A 26,922-nucleotide genomic window follows, 5' to 3' on the forward strand; every position below is an offset into this window, starting at 1 on the left:
ATTGAGCCGGGATAAATTTTCAGTTATTCTTTCCTATCCTCCTTTCTCTTCTTCTCTTTCACTTTTACTTCTTCAATATCATGTGGAGACGCCTGTCTCGTTCCCAAAAGCTTCTGGCAACCGCTGCTTCTGCAACCGGTGTTGGAGGTGCTTATTTATTCTACGCAGAGTCCCAACGTACTCGCCAAAGACATGCACAGTACATGGCAACCTTGAACGGCCTTCCAGTTGCCCATGCTGAGTCACTTCAAGCACATGCAGGTGTGGTCGAAACTGACATCAAGCCTCACGACTTCTGGGCTCCTCCTTCTCGCCAGGAAATGTTGAATAAGCTCAAGGGATTGGATAAAGACGGTCAGAAAGCCAAGGAACATGAAGAATTTGATCTTCTGATTGTGGGTGGCGGCGCTACGGGTGCCGGTGTTGCTCTGGATGCTACTACCCGTGGTCTGAACGTCGCACTTGTTGAGAGAGATGATTTTGCTTCTGGTAAGTGTGGTCATTCATAGCTAAACCCCTGCCCTTCCTATATTAATTTACACGGTATGTTCAGGTACCTCATCTAGATCAACCAAGCTTGTTCACGGTGGTGTTAGATATCTTCAAAAGGCTATCCAAGAGTTGGATTATGAGCAGTACAAGTTGGTGGTCGAAGCTCTTCACGAGCGTAAGATCTTCTTGGATATCGCACCATATCTTTCTCACCAACTTCCCATTATGTTGCCAGTCTACAAGTACGTATCTATGACTCGTTCTTTCTTTTTTTAATGCGGATGTTCATTGGCGGTCCATTTCTCTTTCCGCTGACACTAAACAAATTCCCATTGTTTTGCAGGTGGTGGCAAGTGCCTTACTATTGGATCGGCTGTAAGATGTATGACTGGTTTGCGGGTAGAGAAGCTCTTGAAAGCAGTTATGTGTTGACTCGATCCAAGGCCTTGGAAGCGTTCCCTATGCTGAAGAAGGATGAATTGGTTGGAGCTCTAGTGTATTATGACGGTAAGACATTCGCTCTTGAATTTTTCACAAGCAATTGGCCCTTGTATTTTCAAAGCCAGTCTGGCTAATCCTCAGTAACTTCCCTTTTTGGTAGGTCAACATAATGACGCCAGAATGAATGTTGCACTCGCACTGACGGCTGTCAATCATGGTGCTACCATGGCAAATCACTGCGAAGTGAAGAGCTTGACAAAGGATGAGAATGGCAACGTCAATGGTGCTGTGCTTTGTGACGTCTTTACTGGTGATGAGTGGACCGTGAAAGCCAAGGTAATTTAACGTCATAATCTGTTTTTCAAACCCGAAATTGAATTTATCCATGTTAATGTGATTTTTTTTATTGCAACCAACCAGGGTGTCATCAACGCAACTGGTCCATTCACAGATGGCCTACGCAAGATGGACGATAAGGAAAACTCAGAAATTGTTGCTCCATCCGCTGGTGTCCATATCATCCTTCCCAACTACTACAGTCCTGGAAACATGGGATTGTTGGACCCTGCTACCTCCGATGGTCGTGTCATTTTCTTCCTTCCTTGGCAAGGAAATACCATTGCTGGTACCACTGGTATGTTTTCAAATGGAGCGATACTTTGAATATCATCATAGAATTCCTACTCACGATGGACATCCTTGCCTTATTTAGACTCTCCCACTGAAGTGACCCACAATCCCCTTCCTAAAGAAGAAGAGATTCAATGGATTTTGAATGAAGTTGAACATTATCTCAGCCCTGGTAAGTTTTCTTGGCCATCTACTGATTTTGCTTTCATGATGTTTTGGTTAACACGAATGATGATTCAGATGTCAAGGTCCGTCGCGGAGATGTCTTGGCCGCTTGGTCTGGTATTCGTCCACTAGTCCGTGATCCCAATGCTACCAAGACGGAGGCATTGGTCCGAAACCACATGATCCACGTCAGTGAGAACAAACTCCTTACTATTGCTGGTGGAAAGTGGACCACCTACCGTGCTATGGCCCAGGAAACAGTTGATCGTGCTATCCAGGAATTCAACCTTAAGCCTACTCATCCTGAGTGCAGAACTGAAGTCATTCGATTGATAGGTTCGCACGCCTATTCCAATACTATGTTCATTAAGCTCATTCAACACTTTGGTATGGAGACTGAAGTTGCTCAGCATTTGGCTAACAGCTACGGTGACCGTGCTTGGGCTGTTGGAACCATGGCTGATGCTACCCACCAACGCTGGCCAGTGTTTGGTAAGCGTCTCAGCCCACAATACCCATACATTGAAGCCGAAGTTCGCTATGCTGTTCGCCGTGAATACGCCAGCACTGTTGTTGATGTCATTGCCCGCCGTACTCGTATCGCTTTCTTGAATGCTCAAGCCGCTTTGGAATCTTTGCCTCGTGTTATCGAAATTATGTCTGATGAATTGAAGTGGAGCAAGGAACGTCAAAAGAAGGAGTTCGATGATGCCGTTGAATTCTTGACCACCATGGGTTTGCCCAGCTCCAGCTCTCAAATCGTCTACCCAGTGACCAAGGACCATCACCCCGCCGGTGCTCCCATTGAGAATGCCAAGTCACATGATGCCATCTTCTCTAGAGCTCGCTTCCTTCCTGATGAGCTCAAGGAGTTCCAATCTGTTTTCAGCGAATTGGATCATGACAAGGACGGTCATTTGAAGGCCGAAGATCTTCCCAAAGTCTTTTCTCGACTAGGTGTTCCAGTCAAGCAGGATGTTCTTGATGCCGCCATCAAGGCTTTGGACAATACCAGTAACTCCTCAGTAGAATTCAGCGAGTTCTTGGAAATCATGAGTCAGGTCAAGGATATTGAAATCCGTCGACATTTGACTAATGAGAAGGGCGGTAAAATTAGTCTTGAACGTAGTGGTGGAGGTGTTTAAATGACCTGCTGGCATCCTCTTTATCTATACATTGTATTATAGTTTTTTTTGATTGTATTAAGAAATACATATACATTCATTCATCCAATTTCCTTCTGTCACGTTGATGTGTTCGATTGAAATATGTACAAATGCGGGAGGGGGGGGGTCATGCAAAATAAAAAAGAGTGAACCAATTCAATCGCACACCAACGGTGATACTACTGAAGCTTTCATGGGTTGATGTAGCTACAACCACCTCGGGCTCATATCCCTCTGTTGATTGGATTTCAACTGTCTAAGGAACAGAACAAAGAAGAATTTTTTTCTACAAGATTCTTTTTCCATAAAATCGAATTTTCGGAAGTTGACCCTGCTTTTCATACCAAAGTTGTCCTATCGACAGTCCACACAAAGAAAAGTCAAAGATGGACAAGCACATCTCTGATGATGATGACTTCTATACTGATGAAGAAGACGAAGAATGGAACGCTCCCATTACCGCAGCTTGGGGTGCCCCGTCGTCCGAGCAAGAACCTGGATCTGTTGAAGAAAATGACGGATCTGGCGACGTTAACGGTTGGCATCAAATTGCAGATCCCAACGCAAAGTTACGAGCAGATGGTGTGGGCGCTGGAAACCTACATCGTCAAGGAAAAAATTTCAAACCTGTGGACGAGTCCTACATTGTGAATCAGAGATTGGGTAAAGCTGCACCCAAGAAAACTCAAGCGAAACCTGTACCAGTCCATACGAAAGCGACACCTAAGGTCAGCATTCGATCTGTTTCTGGAAGCAAACCTCCTCATGTCATTTCGGCCCCTGAAGCGGGAAAGAAGGCTGCAAAAAAGGCTCGTCAAGCTGCCCTTGCACTTGCTGCAGAACGAGCTCGTGCGGTTGAAATGGCCGCCGCAAAGAAAAGACCACCTTCAAAAGTGGAGGATGTACAGGTTCAGTCAACTTGGGCTGCTGGTGCTTCGCTAGTCACAACGCCCTTCTGGGAACAGTCTTCTTCGATGTCGTCGGTACACGCACGACAACCACAGCAGCAAAACGAAGCACAAAGCGGGAAACCATCTCGAACTCCTGTCGCTCAAACTCAAAAGCCTGCCTTTACGCCTGCGCCAGCACCACAGTCAGCAAGTAAGTTTGGTATGCAGATCAAAGGTCTCGGCGAGAGCATGAGGAAACTGGAGATAGCAAGAGCTGCTTCAGCTGCTCAAGCTGCTGAAGATGCCCGTTCTTCAGCAAGATCTGTATCAACAGGGCGTGATGTTGCGGCCAAATCAAAAAGCGTTCCGCCAGAAACCAGGCACACCCCTAAGCCAGCAATTCCCTTAAACAAACCTAATTCAGCACCTCCAAAACTAAAAACAAAGCAGGAGCCAGTCCAGCCTTCTAAGCCAAGGCAACCAACATCCTTTACACCAGCTCCTGCTCCAAAACCAACCACTAGCACAAAGGAAATCAGTTCAGCTCATTCGAAGTGGGCCAACCCTGCTGCTGTGCCTGCAGCTATACTTTTCACTTTGAATATTGAACTAGAGAAAGGAGAAACGATGCCAATTACCATTCGAGCGAACGATGATCCTAGACAGCTGGCTGTAGCATTTGTTGAACGTTTCCGAAAGCGCAGCGGTGACGGAGCGTCCGTAAACAATAACAATGTTGTGGAAGCCTTGACCCATCTCATTCAGCAGCAAATTAAAATCAAGTCTGGCAAAGCGTAGATATCAAATCTCTATCGCTATGTCAGTCAATCTATACTGCTAATTTTTCATTCGATCCATCCTATTTCAACACTTATTTGTTTTAATTCGATTGTCACCAAACTGTAGATGATACCAAAATATATGAATGCATTCCAAATAATGGGTAATGTTGAGGGTTAATGGAGGTATTGGTGATACCGCGTAATTTCGCGATTTTAGTGATGTGAAAAATGCGTTTTGTTGAGTCTGACTGGCTTCCAAGATACACAGTGCCAATGGCGGCGACTTTGCCATTCCATAAAATTTTCTTCATTCACCGGACGATAGCCCTATCCTTTCATCTCATCCTCTTGCAGCCGGTCGTAGACTGCCTTTGTATCCTGAGAGCTCCCTGATGAAACGTCCTGAAGGGGCGGTATTTGTCGCGCAGTCGAAAGAGAGTGCTGAATAAGCACGCTCCATGTTAATAATTTCATAGTCATCACGACACGAAGGAAGTTTCTGTCATACAGCTTGTGCTCCGAAAGGGAGCGGGCTTCTGATGGCATGATCTAGGCTCTTGTCCCGTATCATGTAGTATTCGCGTTGAAGAAACATTTTTTCAATATACTATCGAAGGGTAAACGACACGTTACAAGTCAACCATATGTCGTTGGCTGTTGACCGCCTATCGCGTGTCTGGGCAAAGAGCATTGGTAGCAGTAGTTCATTTGTCACATCGAGCAGTATAATACGCAATCACTTACATTTGCATGAGCATACTCCTATCGAATATTCGCGTATCATTCTTGCTTGGTTATATACGAGGGGTTCGTATAATATAAACAGAAGTGGATGCGAAGACACCATGACACGCTTTGAAATTGAAGCAGCGCAGTGAAAAAAAAAAATCCAGACGATATTCGACGCGACAAGCGCGTCTGAATTTTTTTTTCTCCCTTTCTTTTTCCTTTTCTTCCCTTCCAATCGATGTTTGTCTATAAACGAGGTAATTGCCTTTGAACAACATACATAAAATTGAACCAGAGCGTGTTAATAATACTTGTTCCCTAGACGGTAGACGCGAGCGCGTTGCTTTTGACAAGGTATGGCCATTGATTGCGAGATTGAGCCAATGTCTCACAGCCATTATCAAATGACTAATCCACCTGCATTCTTCACAGATCACAGCTAGAATTAACAAGCTATGCTATGGTTTGGACATGAACTTTGTAGATCCCGTCGCCATTACCCAGAAGGTGAGATTTGCAAACCTTGTGCATTTGTAATCTTTGTGCACCAGTCAAAACTAACCTGGCGGAACCAAAAAAATCCATATGCTGTAGGTTATTTCCGGTGTCTACCAAGGTGTTACTACTGTGGAATTGGATAACCTTGCTGCCGAGACCGCGGCGTACATGACCACCAAGCATCCTGATTATGCTATTCTGGCTGCTCGTATTGCTATTTCCAATTTGCACAAGGAGACCACCAAGCAGTTCTCACAGGTTGTCGACGATCTTTACAACTATATTAATCCCAAGACCGATAAGCCTGGACCTATGATCTCTGACGATGTCTACAAGATTGTCCAAGCCAATGCTGAACGTTTGAACTCTGCCATCATTTACGATCGCGATTTCAGCTACAACTACTTTGGTTTCAAGACCTTGGAACGTTCTTATCTTCTCAAGATCAATGGCAAGGTTGCTGAAAGACCACAACATTTGCTTATGCGTGTTGCTGTTGGTATCCACGGAGAAGATATTGAGGCCGCCATCGAGACCTACAATCTTTTGTCAGAGCGCTACTTTACACATGCCAGTCCTACTTTATTCAATGCTGGCACACCAAGACCCCAAATGTCCTCGTGTTTCCTTTTGACCATGAAAGAAGATTCCATTGAAGGCATCTATGAAACGTTGAAGGCTTGTTCCCAAATTTCCAAGACTGCTGGTGGTATTGGCCTCAATATCCACAACATCCGTGCATCCGGATCCTACATTGCTGGAACCAATGGCTATTCTAACGGTATTGTCCCAATGTTGCGTGTTTATAACAACACTGCACGTTACGTTGATCAAGGTGGTAACAAGCGGCCAGGAGCCTTTGCTATGTATCTTGAGCCTTGGCACGCTGATGTCTTCGACTTTTTGGACTTGAAGAAGAATACTGGAAAAGAGGAGAACCGCGCGCGCGATCTTTTCTATGCTCTCTGGATCCCTGACTTGTTCATGAAGCGTGTTGAAGCCAACGGTGACTGGACTTTGTTCTGCCCAAGCGAAGCTCCCAACTTGCACGAAGTTTGGGGTGACGAGTTCGAAGCTCTTTATGAACGCTATGAACGGGAAGGCCGTGGTCGTAAGACCATCAAGGCACAGAAGCTTTGGTTTGCCATCTTGGAATCTCAAACAGAAACTGGAACCCCTTATATGCTTTACAAGGATGCTTGTAATCGCAAGTCTAACCAACAAAATCTTGGCACCATTAAATGCAGCAACCTTTGCACCGAAATTGTTGAGTACTCTGCTCCCGGTGAAATTGCTGTGTGCAATCTGGCTAGTATTGCCTTGCCTTCTTATGTTATCAATCGTGAAAAGTACGACTTCCAAAAACTTCATGATGTGAGTGGGCTTTTTTGATTCATACAGTGTGAGATATCGGTATCCTTCTCCGATACTGACAATTATCAATTCCTTTAGGTCACCAAAGTCATTACCCGTAACTTGGACAAGATCATTGATGTCAATTACTACCCTGTCGAGGAAGCACGTTACTCCAACATGCGACACCGACCTATTGGTCTCGGTGTTCAAGGTCTTGCTGATGCCTTCATGCTGATGCGATATCCATTTGACTCTGCTGAAGCTCGCGAACTCAATATCCAGATTTTCGAAACAATTTATCACGCTGCTCTTGAAGCTTCTTGCGAACTCGCTCAAGAGAAGGGTACTTATGAAACTTATGCTGGATCACCTGTCTCAAAGGGTATCTTTCAATATGATATGTGGGATGTTACCCCGACTGATCTCTGGAATTGGGATGAACTCAAGCAAAAAGTTGCTAAACATGGCGTTCGCAACTCGTTGCTGGTCGCTCCAATGCCAACAGCCTCCACTTCACAAATTTTGGGCTTCAATGAATGCTTTGAGCCTTATACTTCCAACTTGTATACTCGCCGAGTTCTTGCTGGTGAATTCCAGATTGTCAACCCATGGTTGCTCAAGGACCTGGTCGAGTCTGGTCTCTGGGATGATACTGTTAAGAATCAAATTATCTCTGACAATGGATCCATCCAAAAGGTTACTTCTATTCCCCAAAATCTCAAGGATCTTTACAAGACAGTGTGGGAAATCTCTCAACGGGTTGTTATCGACATGGCAGCGGATCGCGGCGCCTTTATTGATCAGAGTCAGAGTCTCAACATCTTTATTGCCGAACCTAACTTTGGCCGTTTGACCAGTATGCATTTCTATGCCTGGAAGAAGGGTTTAAAGACTGGCATGTACTACTTGCGAACCAGACCTGCTGTCGACGCTATCAAGGTATGTCTCACAGGCTTTTTACTATTGATCCGCCTTTCTCCGCCACCTTCATCACTCACTTTTTGTTTGTTTTCCCTTAGTTTACCGTTGACCAAGCTTCCCTCAACCAAACCGTGGATCGTCTTTCTCTCAAGGAGTACAGCCAGAAGACTCAGGAGGAAAATGAAGCTGCTATGGTTTGCTCTATCGATAACAAGGATGCTTGTGTCAGTTGCAGCGGTTAAGCATCTATAGCGATCCGCATGGCTTTCCGCCTTCACAACCCCCCCCCCCCTCTTTTTCTTTTGCCTCCAACATACCGTTGCTTTCTGCAATCTAGCACATTTTCTCTTTCCTCTTTTATGTTTTTATTTGTAAATGCCGACCGACACACCCACGCATCCACTATAAAGTGATCCTATTTTGAAATTCTTGTTATTAATAGCAAACCATGCCATTAAGGCTATAGCTCTAAATTGGAAATTTCGTCATGGTCCAAGTCGATTCTGTGGTATAGCAGGGTGGATCAATGAGCCAAAGTGAATTTGAAAAGAAGACGGTGACTACAAACCAACACGTACCTTAACATCATGAGCTTTTTAATTTCAGTCACGGTCAGTCGCCAAGTAACAGGTCCAGCCTTGCTACCCCAGTACTCATAGATTTCAGATGGCTAAAGGAGAGCAGAGCATGGGAAGGAGTCAGGGACACGATCGGCCATTGATTGTGAAGAATCTATTTTTTTTTTTTTCAGCACGTTGAATGAACTTACCGTTTCAAAACTCAGCACCGTTGCCGTTTGATTCAGACGGGTCATCTTATCTCGGGTAGACCAGTCAGTTAGGTTGGATAAGTAATGGGTCAAACTTCGCAGGTCTTTGTCGAAGCGTAAGGCACCCAGTTGATTGAAGCGAGTTTGAAGGACGATTTTTTCCCACTGCTTCGTTACAGCTGTCACCATTAAATCAAGCATATGTGCAAAGTTCGGTTCAGTAAAAGTGCGTCGGTATATGTCGATCAGCTTGGAGAAACCTTGTGTGAATCGTCGCACGAAAGCATCATTTGAATCCGCTTCGTTGTACTCGTCCTCATCTAGTACATACTTGACATCCCGATAGGCCTCCTGGAATAACGGTCGTACACGAGGTTTGAGGGTTTGGCCAAAAAGTTGTTCCAGTCCAGTAGTCAGTCGCTTTTTCATACTATCTGACAAGTTACCAAGCTGTTTCAATGCCTTTTCGAGACTCTGGTATCCTTCACCTTCGATGAGGTTGGTATCTGCATGATCTAGTGCTTCTTCAGAAAGGCGTTGTATGTACAATGAACTGACGTCCAGGTTGTTGAGGACAACCATATAAGACAATTTAGCTAATTCGACAGCTTTGGAGTTGCCTGGTTCGTGTCCGGTGAATGCAGCTGACATTTTGCGTTGGAGAAATCCAATATATTCACTTTCAATGATCTTAATGAGAAGATTGATCATGGAAGTGATGGTATCGAGGTGAGCTGTGGATATACACCGGCGGGTCACTTTTTTCAATATAAAAAAGACATCGTCCACGCATGATGATGTTTCTCCCACTGCACTGTCGTATTCGTCAATGCTCATGGCCTGATCGTAAACCAAATTAGATTGTTTTGAATTTTGAAGATATTCATAAACCAAAAAAGACAAGTTACGTACCATGTTCACACTGCGGCGGACCAAATATTCCTCCATAATGAGATAGCTATCTAACAGATCAGAGACCCGTTTGCTCAGTCTGGACATCACCAGAAGACCATCTGAATCATATTGCTTGCGATTAGTATCCTTCCAGAATTCCTCTTCGTTGGGTATGGCTTCAAGTTCTTCTTTTGCACGAGCACGAAGGAACCGGTGGAACAATGCACTACGCTGACTCATGACAGCGAGTTCGTTCGAACTTATATCCAGTTCTCTGGGATCAAGTAATGGGTTAGCCAGAGTAGGATCTGGTGACTGGATGGATGGAGATGTGGTGTTGGACGGGTTGACTCTCGAAAGGGTAGGAGATCTTAGCTGAGATAAGCCGACGGTGCGAATTTCAGATATTCGGCGATCAATTTTGCGTTCATTTGAATAACGTACAAATATCCGCATGCTTTGGGTATCGGTTTCTTCTTGTAGTCGTTGAATGACATGAAGCATACTTCCAGGACCATAGTGAGCTTGGACCATGGGTTGGTGCTGATTTATTATGAGAGCCACGTTCTCAAAAAGCGCTGTGATGGTATCGGCGTAAAAGCTTGTGCTGGGAACTTTTTTGGTTGTTTTTGGGTGTTGAAAGTGGGGAGTAAGTACACACGAGTCATCTAGGGGCAAAAAAAAAAACACACACACACACAGCCATTTCCCAGCAGTGAACTGGTAGGGATGAGCGCTTACCTTTGTCAACCCGCAAACTTTCGGAGCCTTGATCTCTAACCAATCCACACACAAAATTTGAGTATCTTTGTAATCCTTCCTTGTGACAACCAATCAACGGAAACAGCTTGAAGTATCGAGTAATTTCCTTTTGGTCCCGGCTGCTAACCGCCATGTCAAATTGTTTGGAGAAAATGTCAAATAGCGCAGCCTTAACGTCAGAAATAGTTTTGGTAGGGTTATCTGGATTCTCTGACGTTGGTACGGTGTACTCCGCAAAGGAACCCTCCAATATGGATCGATCGACGCCAAATGATTGATGTAGCAACGTGGCAGCATCGTCGTAATCTCGGCGTAACATTGCATCTTGCATACTGGTGATACACTGCTTAAGATCCTGCACCTCTTCAACTTGATGAATGGCTTCTTTGACACGGGACTGGCAGAAGGCACATGTCAGCATGGCACCCAAGAAATTTTCTTCTCGAGAAATAACGTTACCTGTTCCAGATCTAATTTTCTCACTTTGTCACTGACGCGTTCAGCTAAAGAGGAAGTACCACTGATTATAGTCACCATGCGGGATCCATCCGTTTTCAACTTGGAAAGTTTAGGTCTGTGTTTTGGGGGGAGAGTTTAGCAGGAGGGGGAGGTCAGTACATGGAAAAGAAGCCCCAAAAAAAGTTAAGATAGTCCATTACTTCATAGAGCTCAGCTGATAGATAGTGCCTTCCAAGCGAGATCGGTTATCCAGAATGACATCTAATCTCGCGTCTATGGCATTTTCTTCTGCATCTAATTTTCGTAGACATTCTCTAATGTCGTTGATGTTGGTGAGCAACTTGTAATCTGAAGGCGTCGGTGTGGGTGGTAACTCCGGTGAAATGGCCGGCATGGTAGGATTGGCAATTGTCAGCTCCAAGCAGGTTCCTTGTTGGGGGGGGGCAAGGCTTCAAGTGGTGTGTGTCGGTGACTGCGATTTAAATTTGACGGCGATCTTTGACCATTAAGAGCGGCCCACCTCTGACGATCTCTTGCCATGTTGTACCAATAACTGGTAGTAAGCTTCCCACATCTATAGCGGTTATGCGGATATATTTGTATTCAATGTTATGTAGCTAGGTATCTAGTCATGAATGAATCTTGCCACCATAGAATAGAAACTATGGACAAACCCACAAAAGAAAGGACTAGCAACCTGATCCACGTGTGGGGCAATTTCTTTGATTCAACAAGGAGAAAATCTTTTTGAAGTTTGAGGTTGTCTCGCGCTTCTCCTTACAAAATTGGATTGACTCCTTATATCTATCATTATCTTTTTCTTTTCTTTTCTTCTTTCTTTTTGTTGGGCTCATCTCTTCTCAATCACCCTCATCTCATGTCGCGATTCAAGCAACCCCCACCTCACACCTCCCCACCGCCTAGTCCATTATCACCAACTTCTCCTCCACTACTTTCAACCCTCACATCTCATTTTGTCCAAGCGTTGCACGACTATATTCCAACCAATTTATCAGCTGAAGATGCTGAGAATTGTCTATGTTTTTCTCGTGGCAATATCATTGAAGTCTTGGGCAGAGATGATAGTGGATGGTGGGATGGATCATGCAATGGAAACAGGGGCTGGTTCCCTTCAAATTATGTTGGCATGATAGGAGAAGCCGTCCGCACTGAAACCTATTCTGATGAAGAAGAGGATGCCGTAGAAGAGAACAGCAGCAGTAGCAGCAGTAGCAATTCTGACAGCCTTTGCAGTAACGAAGACGTAGGTGGATTTTACGAATAATTTAGCATGGCTTTGTTCACAGTATGACTAACCCATTTAATGTCTATATTAGCAACATATCTCGCTGGTAATTATTCATAGTGTCTCTTTTTCTGCAACACCATAATTAGTTCGGGATGTCAAATTAATGGTGGTTTCTAATTGTGTACTCTACCGTTTTACAGGCCCGATGTCCAGAATTAGTCCTTCCGTCACGGTTACAAATGGCACGGGCGCTATTGGCAGAGCACCAACCCGCAAAGAAATCAGAAAGACGTCTACATCATCGCCGTTCAAGAGCCTCTCATCTCCTGGTTAGCTGGGATAATCTTATTAATCCCATCATACAATCAGCAAGCTTGTTAGCAGCTGCCAACGACCCATCACTCTATCTGTCCGATGTTATCTCCGCTGTCAGATACTTGCTAGCTTGTTCTGGTGCAATGGCAAACGACGCTCCATTACTCGACAGTTTTCCCGAATTAGCTGACCAACGAAGAGCTGTCCTATCCTGCTTAAGTCATTTGGTCATTCAAACACGATCTCAGGCTGACTTGGCCAAATCAGCCAACGAATTAATAGAAGTCGTCAAAGACTATGCGGCTGTTGCACGAGAAAGTGGCATGGGTAATCCTGCGCAGAATGGAGGTGAATTCAAAATAGATGACAATAATATATCGGCAGCCCTCAAGGTTGGAACACGAGAGAGGACTATAGTGGATAAGCTGGAGGGACATCGCATCAATGTTTTTAGCCTGTTGGACGATATCACGGCGCATGGCACTATCAACTTCGAGAAAAGAGCAGAGATTCTGGAGATGACAAGAAAGGCTGTCGAGGCAGTCCGAGCCTATCTATCCGTGCTGGAACACGACCTAGGATCGGAGACAGCTAATGTTCAAGAAGAACCTAATATGGTGTCGGTTGTTCTGTCGAAGGAAGCCATCTATACAGCGGCGACCAATCTTGTGACAGCTGTCAGAGTGGCTTCTTCCCTATATGGTGCTTCCATGGACGAGCAGAAAGAAGACAATGAGCACGTGCAAACTAGTATAGAACGTGTTCGGGTTGCTATTCTCGACTCTTTACGAGCCATGCGATTTTTGGCAGATAACAGTCACGACGTCAATGTCAATGATACCAGTGCAAGGGAACGACTGGAGATGTCGGCAAGCCTCCGGCGAGCACAAACATTGAGTTATCTGAGTCGGAAAGCCACTAGTTTGGATGTTCTTAAAGGTCAATATTTGGAAGATGTCGAACGAGAACGTGGTCATACTCCGGATTCAAGCCTAGATGAAGACGATCTACACCAAGTCCAAGCTCAGCTGGAAAACCATGCCACTTCGGAAGGTAGAAAATCGTTGGACCAAGCACAGGCCTTAATTCAAGTCGATGCACACTTCGCCGTCAAGGAAATTGCTGCCAGGCAACATGTTGCTTTCGAATTGGCCGACGATGACAAGATGGAAACCGAAGATGCCTTTCAGGAACCTGAAACCGAGGAGATGGAACAAATTGATGCTTTGGCCATAGGCGATGCTTGTAGTTTGGATGACGTAGTTGGTCCTTGTCGTCCTAGCTTACTGAACAAATCCAATAGTTATAATCCACCTCAAGCATTGGATATGACACATCGACCAATAGATCGTTCCATTTCCAATGAGGATGTCAGCGAGCACCAGCGACATTCATCTTCCATCAAATTCAATGATGTTCGTCATTTTAGCGGAAATTCATCTAGAACAAGTGGAACATCATCCCGATTATTCCGACAGTCACTTCGATCATCTATTGAATCTTACCATTTGACTCCTGTAACTTCTCCAGAACCGATGAGTCCTATCAGCGATGTGGATTCCATCACCTTCAGAGTGCATTCTAGCTCTCGCTTGAGTGATGTTGCCAGCGATGGTATGCCTAACTTACCAGAGGAGGCTAACTCTCCTCCTACTATTACCTTCAATGAACGTCCTTATAGTCAACAGCCACAGCGGAACACAGCTTATAGAGACCAACGTTCCCAACAGAGCTTGTCATTGCCACCACAAAATCTTCGGGTTGCCAGTAGCAAAAGTACACCTACGGATACGATATTGCGTCAGGTTAGACGTTCACGTGGGATGAGTGTTTCCTCTCTCAAGATGTCCCTTAGACAGAACAAGGAAGACGACTCTCATAAGCCAATGCCAAACCGTGAGTCAAGTCATTTCAAACCACCAGCTCTCCCTTACCTACGTCGAGCAAGCAGTTGGCGTGATACCGACCCTATCATTCCACCTGCACCAGAGGTAAAGGAACGCCAAACAAAGGAACCAGAAGAGGTCTTGCCATGGTTTTTGGAACCCCAAGCAATGGATGATGATAATGTGATCTTCAACGTTGAAGGACAAGTCATGGGTGGCAGCTTGAAAGCTTTAATTGAACGTTTGACAATGCACGACAAGGCAACCGACATCACCTTCTCCAACGCTTTTTTGCTCAATTTTCATTTGTTCACATCTCCAGAGGACTTTTTTCAATTGTTGAAGGAGCGCTTTTCCATTCAACCCCCTGGTGACATGCCTCTCTCTGAAGGCGAACTCGAACTCTGGACCAACCGCATACAAGTTCCCATCAGGTTGCGAGTGTACAACGTGATCAAGACTTGGCTAGAAGGCTTTTTCAGTGCTGAACATGACCTCAATATGCGTGATCCTCTCATGGAGTTTGCGGCCGACAGCATGGCCAAGGCTATGCCAGGCCCGGCAAAGCGTATGGTAGAACTGATCAACCGTCGTTTCACCTGTGGTTCGGAGGGACAATTGCAGCAACAGCAAGTTCTTCGTTCTCGTCGTGGTACTATTATTGAACATCAGCAAGCACAACAAAAGCCATTGCCACGACCCAATTTGCAAAAGACAAAATCCTATGGAAGCTTGAACTTTTCACACAAAGCCTCATCTATCACCGGATCATCTTTGTTCAACCTTACCATGTTTGATGACAACAGTGACTCGTCGTTGACCGCCCCACCTCCCACACCTATCATTTCAAAGCATTTACGCCAGCAACTGAAGAAGTTTGCTACCGATCAAGATGCTTGGCAACAACTTAATTTACTGGACATTGAGCCCACTGAGCTGGCTAGGCAAATGACACTCATTGAGAACACGTTGTTCTGTGACATCGCGCCTCAAGAAATGCTTGGCCAAGAGTTCAAGAAGAAAGTCGGTGTTAGCTCAGCCATTCACGTCAAAGCCATGATTCAATTGAGTACGAGAGTAACAGGCTGGATTGCCGACAGTGTGTTGGCTGAAAAAGAAGTCAAACGACGAGCAGCTGTCATCAAGTACTGGATTAAAGTCGGCGATGCCTGCTTACAATTACAAAACTATAATACCTTGATGGCCATCAGGAGTGCCTTAGACTCAACTGGCGTTTCCCGTCTGCGACGTACTTGGGATCTCCTTTCCACCAGACACAAGAACACACTGGAAACTATGCGAGGTGCCACGGACACTTCACGTAATTTTGCAAAATACCGACAACGCCTGAAGGGAGCTATTGCTCCTTGTCTTCCATTTTTAGGCGTCTACCTCACTGATATGACTTTCATTGACGATGGCAACTCCAACGTTCGCACAACCAGTGCCGGCAAGGAACTCATTAATTTCGACAAGCATATCAAAGCCACCAAAGTGATCAGTGAGATCCAGAGATTCCAACTCCCATACAGACTGGTTCCCGTTGAGGAGTTACAACTCTTTTTACACAAGAGTTTGGATGCAATTGATGCCAATGATCAAGAGCTGTATACCCGTAGCTTACGCCTGGAGCCTCGTGAAGAGGACGCTGAAACTCGTAGCGCTACTAGTAGCGAGCGATCCTAGTTCCCAAGCTATTCTGAAAACCCCCCCCCCATTACATTCAAACACACACTCACACACACACACATATACCGCACACGCAAAGTTTCAATACTGTAATCAAACTCTTTCCGCTGTACAGATTTCGTTTCATTCTGATTTCACTACTCAAAAAGCTGTTTTTCCATGTTTTTTCTTCCAGTCTCTTTACTTTATATACCCTGACCGTTCACATTTTTTTTTCTTTTTTACAAATTGCAAACAAAGATATACACGGAGAGCATTCGGACTCTCGAATGAGATACTTTTATATATGTATAATCTTTATCAATGTTTAAGAAATTACTGCTTCTTGGACAAGACGGTTTGCACTGCTTTGAGTACTTGTTCATGAATGCTAGCATTGGAAGCAATCACTCCCTTGTTCTTGGCAAGAGTGCGACCGACGGAAAAATCGAGCTTGTTACCGTTCACATCAGAGATGGCGCCACCAGCCTCAGTTACCAACAAAGAACCGGAAGCATGATCCTGCATCCATGGTTGTTAGTTTAGAATTCCAATGTTAAAGCCGAGGCTTGCATTTTACCAAGTTATACTCACCCAGATCTTTTCAACGTAGGTAGCACTGGTGGGAAGTCTAAGATAAATATCGGCATCACCGCGAGAAATGGAGCAGTACTTGGCTTGACTGTCCATACGAACAGGTTCGCGGGTGATTCCCAACAATTGAGCGATTTGTGCAGAGTCGCTATGTGAAGAGTGACCTGACTCCACAGATTCGCAGAAGGTTGCTTGTTGAGTGGAGTTAATATCTGAGAACTTGATAGGTGTCTCGTTGGTATCACTGAAGGCGCGTTGGAAGGCGCCTTGTCCCTTGACAGCAATGAACAAAGAACCACGAGGACCATCAGGCTTGGAGGCATCAACGGGCAGGTTAGGGCAACCCATGACACCCAATTGCACCTCACCGTCGACAATAAGGGCAAGGCAAACGGCGTATTGTCCACCACGCAAGAAACCCTTAGTACCATCAATAGGGTCGAGAGCCCAATGACCTTTCGGAAGGTGGAAACAGACAATTAGACGACATGGGTCGAACGACAAAAGTTATATCTCCAAGTTCTGAACTTACGACCAGTAGCACCACCGGCATAGTTGCCTCGGTCAATGGCTTCCAGGAGCTGAAGTGATGTTAGTTTTGGTGATATGAAGTGGTTTCGTATGACGTGTAGCCGGCTCCTTACTTTGTCTTCACTCAGCTTCTCGGACTCGCTAAAAACGCCATTAGTAAGCTCAAGGACCTTTTCACGTAAAGCCTTTCCTGCATCGTCACGCAAATCCTTTGAGTCCTCCTCTCCAACAATAGGGTCCTCAGGGAAATGCTCGCCTAAATACGTGTTGACCACAGCCTGAGCGGAAAAGTCGGCAACTATTTTTCCGTTCTCCGTAAGAATCTCGTCCAATGCAGAATTGGTACAGCACAATGCAGCAGGACTTACCAGTTACTGGTGACTTATCATTCTTTGTGATAGTTTCGCCGGAGACAAGATTCTTGAAGACTGACTGGCACACCTTGCTTGCTTGAAGGACTGCTTGAATGGCAACTTTTCTTTCTGCTGCAAGTACTGTATGACATGTTAAGTTAGTGCTTGGTCACAGAAGGTCCTCAGTGCCTTGATCTCCATATGATATGTAACCGATTACCATACCTGACATTATGGGTTTGCTGGAGAGAATAACAGCTAAGCTTTGGTAGGCTATGAATTGAAAAAGCAAAGCGGGGAAATTTATCTGCTCCTTATTGGCTGATACGTTATGGCGCAATGGCACGTAAATCTTGCTAGCGCACTGAAGGTTTTCAACATGTGCGAAAGGAACGGCCGCGAATAACGTTTCCTGGGGTTCTGTTATACATTTAAACAACGTCTATATTAAAAATTAATGGATATAGCTATCATTAGTACATCTGGCATGCCAGTCTGCGTAGCTTTAAAGGTTCATTGCGTTTTGATATTAGATGGATGTAGTGAGCGGAGGTTTGATCATTTTGAAATAGCACCTTCTATGCCAGCGTTTGCGTTGCTTCCTATCGCCATCCAGTCATTGTCTTCTTCAACCTGTTGCATAGTGATATTCAAGATGCATGACTGCAGCCTTTCATTCGAAATAGTCCTTTTTCTGTTGTCTAATGCTTGATGTGACGTCTCGTAAACACCGTACTCAAAGGTTAGCTTGGCAAAAAGAAATATAGGATTCGATTAATACAAATCTATGATTAATGCGAAAAAAAAGACCAAAAAGCGGTTCTGGCCTTTTTCCAATATTGCCACTAACACAATTCGAGCATGCAATGCTTTTGATCAAACAAAGGGGCCCAGCAGGAGCAGTGCAAGTCTGTGGTGATAGGGAGCACAAGAAAACCACATAGGTACGATGTCGAAAACCCGTTTTTGATGTAGGACCAAACACACGAAACTCGTTATAACGACAAAAACAACGTTGCATTATATCATCTGATTTTTATCCATCTCTTTTGTTAACATGCAAGCACAACAAGCTACCTTCACTTACTAACCGCCCTATTACCTCGACACCAACTCTTTGGTAGATGTCACCAAAACTGATTAATATCCCCTTTTGTCCCTTCGCTAAATAGTAACAACCTACTTTCTCCTGGCACGTCAGGGAGGGGACCTAGTTGAGCATTCATATTCTCGGATGACGATGTGATTTTCATCCTTTTTATTCGCAGGCAAAAAGACCCTTAAGATCGACCTGCACTTACAACTAAAGTTCGCGCTACTAGGCGCTGTCAACTACATATTTCGATTCACGCACTTACATACAGCTATATGTTAATGTACGGCCGTTTAATACGACTTCCGGGGTTTGTCATTCTGTTGCAGACATTGTCCTCTACTGTAGCCACCTCTACTCATGACCTTCAGGGTAAAGTATGGCTGGATTGAATCCTGCATACAATGATAAAATATAACCAGCAATGAAACACCAACATGTAGGATGCGGAAAGAAAGGTGATCAGGATACCATATGCTCTCCCCATGGTGGAACATGGACCATAGGAACGGCACAAAATATCACTTGGAATCCAACGTAAATGGCTCTCCAATCTTGTACCATGGAATCGTTGCATTGTTTGGTTTAATTGACATTTAATATATACAGGCATTCGATATATGTCGAAATGGTATGTTCAGCTCCACTTCTATTAGATGTACAATTTATGCCGGTCTCTTGACGCTAAGTATTTGTAGAACAAGATCAACATAACACTTTCAAGCATTGTGAAATTTCAACCCAAAATATTGAAGATCTGGCGCGATATTCCCACCAAATCCGGGTATTTGCCAGTTTTTTTGAATGATAGCTTTGTGCCAGAAATCCTACCGGCTGGAGGTGAACCCAAGGCGTGGGAGGCCTTTATCAATATATCCAGCATTGACGCTAGTGGTAAAAACAAGATATTTCCACCGCCTTCTGCCTTTACACTAATTGGTACTCCATGTTTGCAAGCTTTGGAACTATGACAACTTGGAAACAGTCCCCATTACTCACATTTAATCCGTGGTTTATAGAACCTGCAAAACCTTTACAACCTTCGCCATCATCTTCGTCATCGCAGGCGGCTTGGCCATCAATACAGCCTTCGATTTCTTTTGGTGGTGCTAGTCAGGATAATAAGAGTTTACTGAACAATAACGACACGGGTAACTATTGTCTTGTTGCAATAGCGGCAGTATTAGCCGCTGGTGTAGTTCTATGCGTCATTCTTGCAGGATGGTGCTATATTCGTCCTCTAAAGAGTCGGCAACAGGGACCTGAAAATAATGGTATTTATACTCGCGACATTGGGGATCAACACCCTACATTGATATTGAGTTAACGCCCAGCATTCTAGCCCCCATTGAACAACCTAGCGCGCAATTTAAAGAGTTTTCAACAGTAATAGGGTCTGAAATATCAGGAACGAGCGAAGGCTACCGTTCGTCTCATTATACACAGTTTAGTAATGTATATAGTGACGATTCTATAATTCCACCATCTGTGCCGCCGACGGAAAGTACCAGATTACCTGCTCGAACCGCTAGAATGCTCCATCGCCAGCCTGGTAACAATATGCAGCCTCTATCATCTGCTGACGCTGTCATACTCGGTAACATGTTCCTGCAGAAATTGAGGAGGCCCGATTGGGCAACGGATAGTCAAGTAACCGATCAAGATAATGGGGAGCAGTCAGTATTTGGAAACAAGTTAAAGAAACAGTTGCTAAAAGATCCAAATCCACAAAGTAGTCGTCGTTGATGTTACAAATTCAAGAGCAGAGACACAGAAATACCAATTACTATTTTATCAATGTACCCGAATATTAATCTCAGAGCCTAATCCATCCCCATCAATGGCTATGCAATACTCTTCAACAAGCTGTAGTCTTGATAGTACATTTTCTTTTATCAATAATATTGATGCCGTCTCGGACAAAGCTGCATATCTAGTTCACTAATTCACTAAATAAAAAAAGTGAAAAAATTTATGTCAACATCGAAATGGCAAAAGGCAGCATATGTTTCGATTGGAGCTTTATTAGATGGATTTATTTCTAACGAATATATTTATATTCCACTATTAGTCGAAAAAATCAAAAGGAAAAAGCTATCGTAAACACCACTTTCAGAAAAAGTAGTCTGAACGACGATCCAGGGAGCGACTTGCAGAGTTTCAAGTTACCAGGGAGGAGTGCCAGGAGACCCTTGAATAGATGTTTACGGTAGTGATCAGTAAAGGGATACAGATAGGATGATGTAAAAAAGTGAAACGGTATCAATATAGACGCCTTGGCTTTAAATAAAAAACGGGAGTCGTTTGAATCCTTGTGATCAGTAAGGTTGACATGCAGTGGCGAAATACATCTGAAGTAAATTTATATGCCACACATCCACTCTTTAAAAAACGTCAAGGTATGGCTAGTGCCCACCAAAATCATTTATAAGATCCTCAAGGTTCCGTGATTTTTATATAAAATATAAAATAAAAAAGAACTCCATTTGCATACAGTTCCAGTTAGCAATATAGGTTCCTTTTGTCAATAGACTTGCTCAACATGAAGGTAATATGGTGCAAAAAATAAGTGTTCAGACATAACGGAATTAATGCTGAATTTTTCAGGTGAAAAGTGAATGACGTAAACCCCAGCGAAGATGTCCGAGCTCAAAATATTATTTCCCTGCCATTGTATCAAACAGGCTGTATCTACGATGATTTCGCCAGCGATCAAGCATTCTGTAAGTGGTTTGGCATTGAAGGCCGTAATTACTTGCTGCCAGCACGTTACTTACCAGGATTACTTTACAGCTGTCGACTGCTGCTGCAGGTTTCGCACTCGCTACCGCTGTGTCTCGTCCTGTTGCATATGCTGAAGAGCGTAAGCAGAAGGTCAGCTATAATCCTGCTCAATAACATATTTCACATTTCGACGTGTTGGACTGACATGTCAATTTTACGTTTAATGTCAAAACTTTTTCTACTTATTGCTTACAATGGGTTTTAGCTGAACATTTACGACGAACCAGAAGCAGAAATCGTTCTTGTTGAATCACCTTCACGATTGGAGGAGAACGTCGCCATCGCACAAAAATACGTGAACGATACCTATGATGAAGGAGTGGTAAGGAGTGATAGCAACGTGGCATATTCAAGATTGTTCATAAGGGGCATGGGTTAACTGATGAATATTCTTAGGAACAATTAAATCAAGTCCAAACAAGACTTCAGAGATTCGAAAGTAACGTCAAGAGTAAGCTTTGCCTTCCATCAGCTTGTTCATCAGCATAAAAAAGACACGATTCCTGATCCTAAATTTCTGTTTACATAGAATGCGTTGATGATACTATAGCGCCAGGAGAATATGTTATGCCTAATGCTTTGTATGTTGGTGTTGCTGCCTTGGCCGGTACCATCGTCTCTCGCAACCGTAAGTTCGATTGAGTATGAACAGTATGTGCAAATGCATTGATTAACGGACGGTGGGCTCATTCCTTATCAGGCAACGTTGTCTTGCGCTTTGCAACATCCACAGCCTTTGCCGTCGGCACGTCATATTACTTGATGCCAAACACTACCCGCAACATTGGTCAACATCTTGACAGATTGGAGAGAAAGTTCCCCCCTCTTTATGGTGCTCATCAGCAACTGAACGAAGCATTTGGCGATGCACGCAAGCAAGTCGACGATACTGTCGCTCAACTCACTGGTGCAGCATCCGAAGCCACGAGCCAAATTTCCAGCAAAGCTAAGCAGTTGGAAAGCGATATTTCCAGTAAAGCAAATACACAGACCAGCAAATTAGAAAGCACAGCTTCAGAAGCCCGAGAGAAGTTTGATGAAGTCAAGGAAAAAGTCGAGAACATGTACTCTACTAGAGTGAAGGTATGTTGAACGATGCAAAGTACATCTACTTGTTGATGATAAACTAACGACCATTTGTTTTTTCTATTAGCCTGCTGTTGAAGAGACCTTGAAGGGCAACAGTAAATAGACATACATAACATCACTCACTCAAAATGTTTTTGTTTCCTTGTAATAAAATCCTGCAACCCCATCCACAGCTTTGGCATCGACTTTTAATCTATTTTACATCTCCGTCATGGCTGTCAGCTGAAAACCTTGGACACCGTCAATTTTTTTTTTCTTTTTTATTTCAAAAACAGATTCTTTTATTCTACACAGGATGCTGCTAAATACAACTTTGAATTCTTGGAAGTGGATGATATTAAATTTAACCGGGAGGAAGCATAGAAGCGTCAACGCCGTTGTCATCTTCAATGGCGTGCTCTTGTTGTGGTTCATAGTGATCCAGAACGGGGGATCTAGGCATAGCCATGGCGCCTGTAGAAAGGGGATGAAAAGTTATTACTGAGCTCATACATACTATGTGTTGCAAGCTTGCACTACGAACCTGTTCTGGAGGCTTCCAAAATACCAAATGGCTTGAGAAGTTTCATGAAAGAGTTGATTCTGCTGGGCTTGGCGCAAAGCTCAATGATGACAGAGTCGGAAGAGACATCAACAACCTTACCGTCGAAAAGACGAGCAAGTTCGGTCAAAGCACGGAGGTGAGAGAAGGTTTTTCGCAAGTGAGAAGATCCAGAACCCTAAATATAACCAGGATCAGTCAGGCTGGGCCCCTTCGTAAAAGAGAAAAATTGAGTGTGGAAATGGACATACCTCTTCATCATCATCACTGATTTCATGCTCATGATCTTCCTGGTAGGTGTCAGGAAGTTGCTTGTGAAGCATTTCGGGGCCAAGGATGGAAGTCTTGACAAGCAAAAGCTCCCTCTCAACCAATTTTGTGTTTGTGTAATCCAGTACAGCCCACACAGGCACCTATACAAACAGACGCATCAGAACTATTCATACTACTGATGCCACCCATTGGTTTTTTTGTCTTTGTTAGATAAACACTTACCACATCCTCTAATTGTCTTCGTGCTTGCTCAATGGGGGTGTTTTGACCCTTAAATACGATGGTCATACGAGAAAGATCGGGGACCTCAGTGTTGGCGACGACCAGGGAATCAATGTTGAAACCTCTTGCAGCCAAAACACCAGAAACTCTGCTAAGAACACCAGGCTCATTTCGGACAAGGCAGTTAAGAATATGGCGTGTTTCTGGTCCACTGGCAGGTCCAGGAGTGTTATAAAGAATGTTATTGACAGCCTCCTCTGCTGATGGCTGTATGGTTGGAACGAAGGGAAGTTGTCGGTGGTGACGGTTTGCCTTCTTGAATGCTAAACCAGACACGGATGTCGTGGAGTTCTTGGCTGAATAGTAGCGATGGAACGTCGCGATCGGCATACCTGGTGCCATACGAGGCATAACAGATCGTGTCGTGCTGGCCAAAGTCTATCATAGGAGAGAGTTACTTTCTTGAGTCGTGATAGTAGAACAAGGAACAATAGCTTACCAGACTGCGACCAGCGGCGATGGACATTGAGCGCAACATGAGAAATAAGTTTTAAAATAAGCCTGCACAAGTTTCTCGAGTATTTATTTACACTGGACGAGTCAAAAGTCAATGTGAATCAGACAGAAAGCTGCTTGGTGATTGGGTTTCGGGATACAAATCTCATCTGATCACATGCTCAGAATTGCTTCGGTAGTGGCCATCACCACACAGCAAGGAAAAGGTACCTTGCAATTGACACAAGAACCAGAAGTAGTGTATTTATGGTTGTATAAGTTTATTCAGTCGTAATGTCCATGGAAAAAACTGTCGTCGACATATTCCAGAATACGATGCCTTGGAAAATCTCGCGTTCATCAATCTAGCGCGAACAAGATGAGTGATAGCTTATGCTTTGTATAGTGATTGAACGTCATTAAAGATGAGTTTTCTTTATCACAATATGAAATGAAACGCGCATTGGTTATTAGCTTGAGCGGGAATAAGGTATTTGACAGCTTGCCATTATTGACGGTATGTGGAACCGGCTAAGCCACCTCTGAGTCAAACCAACTCAGTAACAAATTTCAACAAGACCCTTCAGTTTGAAGTCAATCTCTGGAATAATCATGTCAAGCCAGGACGATTTGCAGACTCTTGTACTGACCACCCTTGACAAACAAGGTGTGATAGAAGACACAACCTATCTTAAAACCGCTGATGGTTCTCCAGTCGATCAACTTGCTGTTCTTGGAGCTTTGAATTCATTGCGCTCCAAAGATGTACGTATCTCGAAACATATGTCTGCCCATTCTTGTTCATAATGGAAGATGGTCGACGTCTATACGCAGAATGCCAGCACTTAGTGTCCGGTGGCATTCTCTTTGCGATGGCTCGAAAGTTTGAGATAAATTTGTTCCATGACCTACTCGACAAAGTATAACTGACCCTTTTGTGTATCCTGTTAGATGGTTGACTACAAAAGCATTGAACGGGAAGTATGGACATTGACTGAAGAAGGTCAAGAGCTTGCTGAATCCGGAAGTCACGAAGCTCGTGTCTTTGATGCTGTCCCTGCCGGCCCAGAAGGTATTACCATCCCCGATCTCCAGGTCAGTACAATATGTCAAATATCCTGCGTTTGCCACCACCATCACTTATGTTTAATTTTCATAACAGGCTAAGCTTGGTAAGTCGGCCAGCATTGGTCAAGGAAAGGCCTTCAAAAACAAATGGATCAACAAAAAGCCCCCGAATTACCTCGTCCGCATTGTCGATAGCATTGTTGATCAGACCAAGATTGATTTGCAACAACTTCAATCTACCGGTACACTTCCCGATGCCAAACTACTTGCCGACTATAAGAAGCGCAAGCTTGCCGACAAGCAGTGAGTGATATGCATAATGTATTTTTGCATGACTGTGGCTTGCGTACTGATGTTACTGGTGTGCGTTTACAGGAAAGTGTTTGCCTACAGTGTTTCAAAGGGCACTGACTTCTCATTGGAGATCAAAAAAGAAGCTACCGATGTTACTTATGAGATGCTTCAAAGGTGTGTTAACCGTGTGTTCCGTAAGAAACAGTTTGACTCCAGTCACTCACACATGCCTACAGCGGTGAATGGAAAAATGCCAACTTCAAAAAATACAACTTCGACGCTGTTGGTGTTGCGCCATCTGGTGGTGCTCTTCATCCATTGATGAAAGTTAGACAAGAGTTCAGAGAAATTTTCTTCGAAATGGGTTTCCAAGAAATGCCTACCAACCGTTTCGTAGAGTCCAGCTTCTGGAACTTTGACGCTCTTTTCCAACCTCAACAGCATCCTGCCCGTGATGCTCACGATACTTTCTTCATCAAGGGTAAGACGTATTTCAAATGGTTGGCTTATATAGTCAAACTTTGATTTTGTATTTGGTATCTAACCTCCTGCGCTACAGATCCCGCTACAACTGATAGATTCCCCAAGGATTTGATGGAGAGAATCAAGGTTGTTCATGAAAATGGTGGTGACACCGGCTCTATCGGTTACAACTATCACTGGAAACAAGAAGAAGCTGAGAAGCTGATCTTGCGTACTCACACCACTGCTGTCAGTTCATACATGTTGTACAAGCTCGCACAAGAGACCAAGGATTCTGGATTCCGACCTGCTAAATACTTCTCAATTGATCGTGTCTTCAGAAACGAATCCGTTGATGCAACCCATCTTGCAGAATTCCATCAAATCGAAGGTGTTATTGCCGACAAGAATTTGAGTCTTGCTGATCTTATTGGTTTCATGGATGTCTTCTTCAAGAAGATGGGTAAGTAGTAGGAGCAAGCAAGCGGGACCGGTGTCTGACCAGTTAGACCATATTGTCGTACGCATACACTGACGGGTTTTCTCATAGGTATGGATAAGATTAGATTCAAGCCTACATATAATCCCTATACTGAACCCAGTATGGAAATCTTCTCATGGCACGATGGCTTGAAGACATGGGTTGAAATTGGTAACTCTGGTATGTTCCGACCAGAAATGTTGTTGCCTCTTGGACTTCCACCGGATGTTCGTGTCATTGCTTGGGGTCTTGGTCTTGAGCGACCAACCATGGTCAAGTATGGCATCTCCAATATCCGTGATCTGCTCGGACATAAGGTCAACTTGGCTTTGATTCACGATAATGCTGTTCCCCGACTAGACAAGAAGATGGGTAAGGAATTGATCGGTATCAACTTGGAACAACCTGCCGAAGAGAGCACCAAAGAAAAAGTCTCAGCTGCTGTTCAAGGACTTGTTAATAAAGTCGAGAACATGGTTGTCAACTAGATTTGAATATAATAAAATCATAAAAGCACGCATATATTATATATATCCAAGAAGGCTGTCATGTACGCAGTGGAGAGACAAC

General features: G+C 44.1%; 10 protein-coding genes across 10 annotated transcripts; 7 read left to right on the plus strand and 3 right to left on the minus strand.

Annotated features, from left to right (window-relative positions):
- Nucleotides 1-45: 45 nt before the first annotated feature.
- On the plus strand, nucleotides 46-3,048 carry K450DRAFT_243103 (uncharacterized protein). The gene is made up of 7 exons (XM_051589367.1): nucleotides 46-489; nucleotides 554-734; nucleotides 836-999; nucleotides 1,094-1,269; nucleotides 1,354-1,567; nucleotides 1,646-1,735; nucleotides 1,804-3,048. The coding sequence occupies exons 1-7, from the start codon at nucleotides 81-83 to the stop codon at nucleotides 2,871-2,873; spliced, it is 2,304 nt and encodes a 767-aa protein (XP_051444174.1). The 5' UTR covers nucleotides 46-80; the 3' UTR covers nucleotides 2,874-3,048.
- Nucleotides 3,049-3,224: 176 nt separating this feature from the next.
- K450DRAFT_243108 (uncharacterized protein) lies at nucleotides 3,225-4,956 on the plus strand. Its single transcript, XM_051589368.1, has one exon. The coding sequence runs from the start codon at nucleotides 3,281-3,283 to the stop codon at nucleotides 4,580-4,582; it is 1,302 nt and encodes a 433-aa protein (XP_051444175.1). The 5' UTR covers nucleotides 3,225-3,280; the 3' UTR covers nucleotides 4,583-4,956.
- Nucleotides 4,957-5,497: 541 nt separating this feature from the next.
- Nucleotides 5,498-8,578, plus strand: K450DRAFT_243109 (uncharacterized protein). Its single transcript, XM_051589369.1, has 6 exons — nucleotides 5,498-5,552; nucleotides 5,618-5,649; nucleotides 5,728-5,802; nucleotides 5,890-7,167; nucleotides 7,246-8,088; nucleotides 8,169-8,578. The coding sequence occupies exons 1-6, from the start codon at nucleotides 5,534-5,536 to the stop codon at nucleotides 8,310-8,312; spliced, it is 2,391 nt and encodes a 796-aa protein (XP_051444176.1). The 5' UTR covers nucleotides 5,498-5,533; the 3' UTR covers nucleotides 8,313-8,578.
- K450DRAFT_243116 (uncharacterized protein) lies at nucleotides 8,507-11,425 on the minus strand. Its single transcript, XM_051589370.1, has 7 exons — nucleotides 11,155-11,425; nucleotides 10,955-11,069; nucleotides 10,475-10,892; nucleotides 9,752-10,347; nucleotides 8,840-9,679; nucleotides 8,649-8,740; nucleotides 8,507-8,573 (listed from the first exon to the last, which is right to left on the minus strand). The coding sequence occupies exons 1-7, from the start codon at nucleotides 11,346-11,348 to the stop codon at nucleotides 8,531-8,533; spliced, it is 2,298 nt and encodes a 765-aa protein (XP_051444177.1). The 5' UTR covers nucleotides 11,349-11,425; the 3' UTR covers nucleotides 8,507-8,530.
- A 224-nt stretch (nucleotides 11,426-11,649) lies between these two features.
- Nucleotides 11,650-16,243, plus strand: K450DRAFT_243119 (uncharacterized protein). The gene is made up of 3 exons (XM_051589371.1): nucleotides 11,650-12,218; nucleotides 12,292-12,306; nucleotides 12,404-16,243. Exons 1-3 carry the CDS (start codon nucleotides 11,832-11,834, stop codon nucleotides 16,088-16,090), a joined length of 4,089 nt encoding a protein of 1,362 aa, XP_051444178.1. The 5' UTR covers nucleotides 11,650-11,831; the 3' UTR covers nucleotides 16,091-16,243.
- Nucleotides 16,244-16,249: 6 nt separating this feature from the next.
- K450DRAFT_243123 (uncharacterized protein) lies at nucleotides 16,250-18,065 on the minus strand. The gene is made up of 6 exons (XM_051589372.1): nucleotides 17,776-18,065; nucleotides 17,566-17,691; nucleotides 17,311-17,495; nucleotides 17,199-17,247; nucleotides 16,667-17,121; nucleotides 16,250-16,594 (listed from the first exon to the last, which is right to left on the minus strand). Exons 1-6 carry the CDS (start codon nucleotides 17,780-17,782, stop codon nucleotides 16,409-16,411), a joined length of 1,008 nt encoding a protein of 335 aa, XP_051444179.1. The 5' UTR covers nucleotides 17,783-18,065; the 3' UTR covers nucleotides 16,250-16,408.
- A 1,002-nt stretch (nucleotides 18,066-19,067) lies between these two features.
- Nucleotides 19,068-20,389, plus strand: K450DRAFT_272188 (uncharacterized protein; the record flags this gene model as incomplete). Its single annotated transcript, XM_051593044.1, has 5 exons — nucleotides 19,068-19,180; nucleotides 19,253-19,274; nucleotides 19,342-19,582; nucleotides 19,663-19,917; nucleotides 19,986-20,389. 5 exons carry the CDS (start codon nucleotides 19,068-19,070, stop codon nucleotides 20,387-20,389), a joined length of 1,035 nt encoding a protein of 344 aa, XP_051444180.1.
- Nucleotides 20,390-21,313: 924 nt separating this feature from the next.
- K450DRAFT_243128 (uncharacterized protein) lies at nucleotides 21,314-22,720 on the plus strand. The gene is made up of 7 exons (XM_051589373.1): nucleotides 21,314-21,366; nucleotides 21,437-21,517; nucleotides 21,633-21,746; nucleotides 21,824-21,878; nucleotides 21,957-22,055; nucleotides 22,128-22,510; nucleotides 22,581-22,720. The coding sequence occupies exons 1-7, from the start codon at nucleotides 21,340-21,342 to the stop codon at nucleotides 22,617-22,619; spliced, it is 798 nt and encodes a 265-aa protein (XP_051444181.1). The 5' UTR covers nucleotides 21,314-21,339; the 3' UTR covers nucleotides 22,620-22,720.
- K450DRAFT_243134 (uncharacterized protein) lies at nucleotides 22,719-24,144 on the minus strand. The gene is made up of 5 exons (XM_051589374.1): nucleotides 24,052-24,144; nucleotides 23,553-23,990; nucleotides 23,309-23,470; nucleotides 23,040-23,235; nucleotides 22,719-22,969 (listed from the first exon to the last, which is right to left on the minus strand). The coding sequence occupies exons 1-5, from the start codon at nucleotides 24,088-24,090 to the stop codon at nucleotides 22,860-22,862; spliced, it is 945 nt and encodes a 314-aa protein (XP_051444182.1). The 5' UTR covers nucleotides 24,091-24,144; the 3' UTR covers nucleotides 22,719-22,859.
- A 484-nt stretch (nucleotides 24,145-24,628) lies between these two features.
- Nucleotides 24,629-26,917, plus strand: K450DRAFT_243140 (uncharacterized protein). The gene is made up of 7 exons (XM_051589375.1): nucleotides 24,629-24,812; nucleotides 24,999-25,142; nucleotides 25,210-25,418; nucleotides 25,491-25,583; nucleotides 25,646-25,890; nucleotides 25,969-26,334; nucleotides 26,422-26,917. Exons 1-7 carry the CDS (start codon nucleotides 24,660-24,662, stop codon nucleotides 26,838-26,840), a joined length of 1,629 nt encoding a protein of 542 aa, XP_051444183.1. The 5' UTR covers nucleotides 24,629-24,659; the 3' UTR covers nucleotides 26,841-26,917.
- The last annotated feature ends 5 nt before the right edge of the window (nucleotides 26,918-26,922 follow it).

Source organism: Umbelopsis ramanniana, assembly GCF_025399195.1.
Source record: "Umbelopsis ramanniana AG unplaced genomic scaffold K450scaffold_31, whole genome shotgun sequence".
In the NCBI taxonomy this organism is placed as follows: Eukaryota; Fungi; Mucoromycota; class Umbelopsidomycetes; order Umbelopsidales; family Umbelopsidaceae; genus Umbelopsis; species Umbelopsis ramanniana.

Bases quoted from the DNA above. Each gene is read 5' to 3' on its own strand.
- K450DRAFT_243103 (XM_051589367.1), top strand. From the start codon at position 81: ATGTGGAGACGCCTGTCTCGTTCCCAAAAGCTTCTGGCAACCGCTGCT. The intron at 1,568-1,645 runs GTATGTTTTCAA...TGCCTTATTTAG, and splicing joins TACCATTGCTGGTACCACTG to ACTCTCCCACTGAAGTGACC. The intron at 1,736-1,803 runs GTAAGTTTTCTT...ATGATGATTCAG, and splicing joins TGAACATTATCTCAGCCCTG to ATGTCAAGGTCCGTCGCGGA.
- K450DRAFT_243108 (XM_051589368.1), top strand. From the start codon at position 3,281: ATGGACAAGCACATCTCTGATGATGATGACTTCTATACTGATGAAGAA.
- K450DRAFT_243109 (XM_051589369.1), top strand. The intron at 7,168-7,245 runs GTGAGTGGGCTT...CAATTCCTTTAG, and splicing joins ACTTCCAAAAACTTCATGAT to GTCACCAAAGTCATTACCCG. The intron at 8,089-8,168 runs GTATGTCTCACA...GTTTTCCCTTAG, and splicing joins CTGCTGTCGACGCTATCAAG to TTTACCGTTGACCAAGCTTC.
- K450DRAFT_243116 (XM_051589370.1), bottom strand. From the start codon at position 11,348: ATGCCGGCCATTTCACCGGAGTTACCACCCACACCGACGCCTTCAGAT. The intron at 10,893-10,954 runs GTAACGTTATTT...GCCTTCTGCCAG, and splicing joins GAAAATTAGATCTGGAACAG to TCCCGTGTCAAAGAAGCCAT. The intron at 8,574-8,648 runs GTACGTGTTGGT...GCTATACCACAG, and splicing joins AAAAAGCTCATGATGTTAAG to AATCGACTTGGACCATGACG.
- K450DRAFT_243119 (XM_051589371.1), top strand. From the start codon at position 11,832: ATGTCGCGATTCAAGCAACCCCCACCTCACACCTCCCCACCGCCTAGT.
- K450DRAFT_243123 (XM_051589372.1), bottom strand. The intron at 17,496-17,565 runs GTAAGTCCTGCT...ACGGAAAAATAG, and splicing joins TGATAAGTCACCAGTAACTG to TTGCCGACTTTTCCGCTCAG. The intron at 17,122-17,198 runs GTAAGTTCAGAA...ACCTTCCGAAAG, and splicing joins TGCCGGTGGTGCTACTGGTC to GTCATTGGGCTCTCGACCCT.
- K450DRAFT_243128 (XM_051589373.1), top strand. From the start codon at position 21,340: ATGATTTCGCCAGCGATCAAGCATTCT. The intron at 21,367-21,436 runs GTAAGTGGTTTG...ATTACTTTACAG, and splicing joins CGCCAGCGATCAAGCATTCT to CTGTCGACTGCTGCTGCAGG. The intron at 22,511-22,580 runs GTATGTTGAACG...TTTTTCTATTAG, and splicing joins TGTACTCTACTAGAGTGAAG to CCTGCTGTTGAAGAGACCTT.
- K450DRAFT_243134 (XM_051589374.1), bottom strand. From the start codon at position 24,090: ATGTTGCGCTCAATGTCCATCGCCGCTGGTCGCAGTCTG. The intron at 23,236-23,308 runs GTATGTCCATTT...GGTTATATTTAG, and splicing joins TCAGTGATGATGATGAAGAG to GGTTCTGGATCTTCTCACTT. The intron at 22,970-23,039 runs GTTCGTAGTGCA...CCCTTTCTACAG, and splicing joins TTTGGAAGCCTCCAGAACAG to GCGCCATGGCTATGCCTAGA.
- K450DRAFT_243140 (XM_051589375.1), top strand. From the start codon at position 24,660: ATGTCAAGCCAGGACGATTTGCAGACTCTTGTACTGACCACCCTTGAC. The intron at 24,813-24,998 runs GTACGTATCTCG...GTATCCTGTTAG, and splicing joins ATTCATTGCGCTCCAAAGAT to ATGGTTGACTACAAAAGCAT. The intron at 25,419-25,490 runs GTGAGTGATATG...GTGCGTTTACAG, and splicing joins CGCAAGCTTGCCGACAAGCA to GAAAGTGTTTGCCTACAGTG.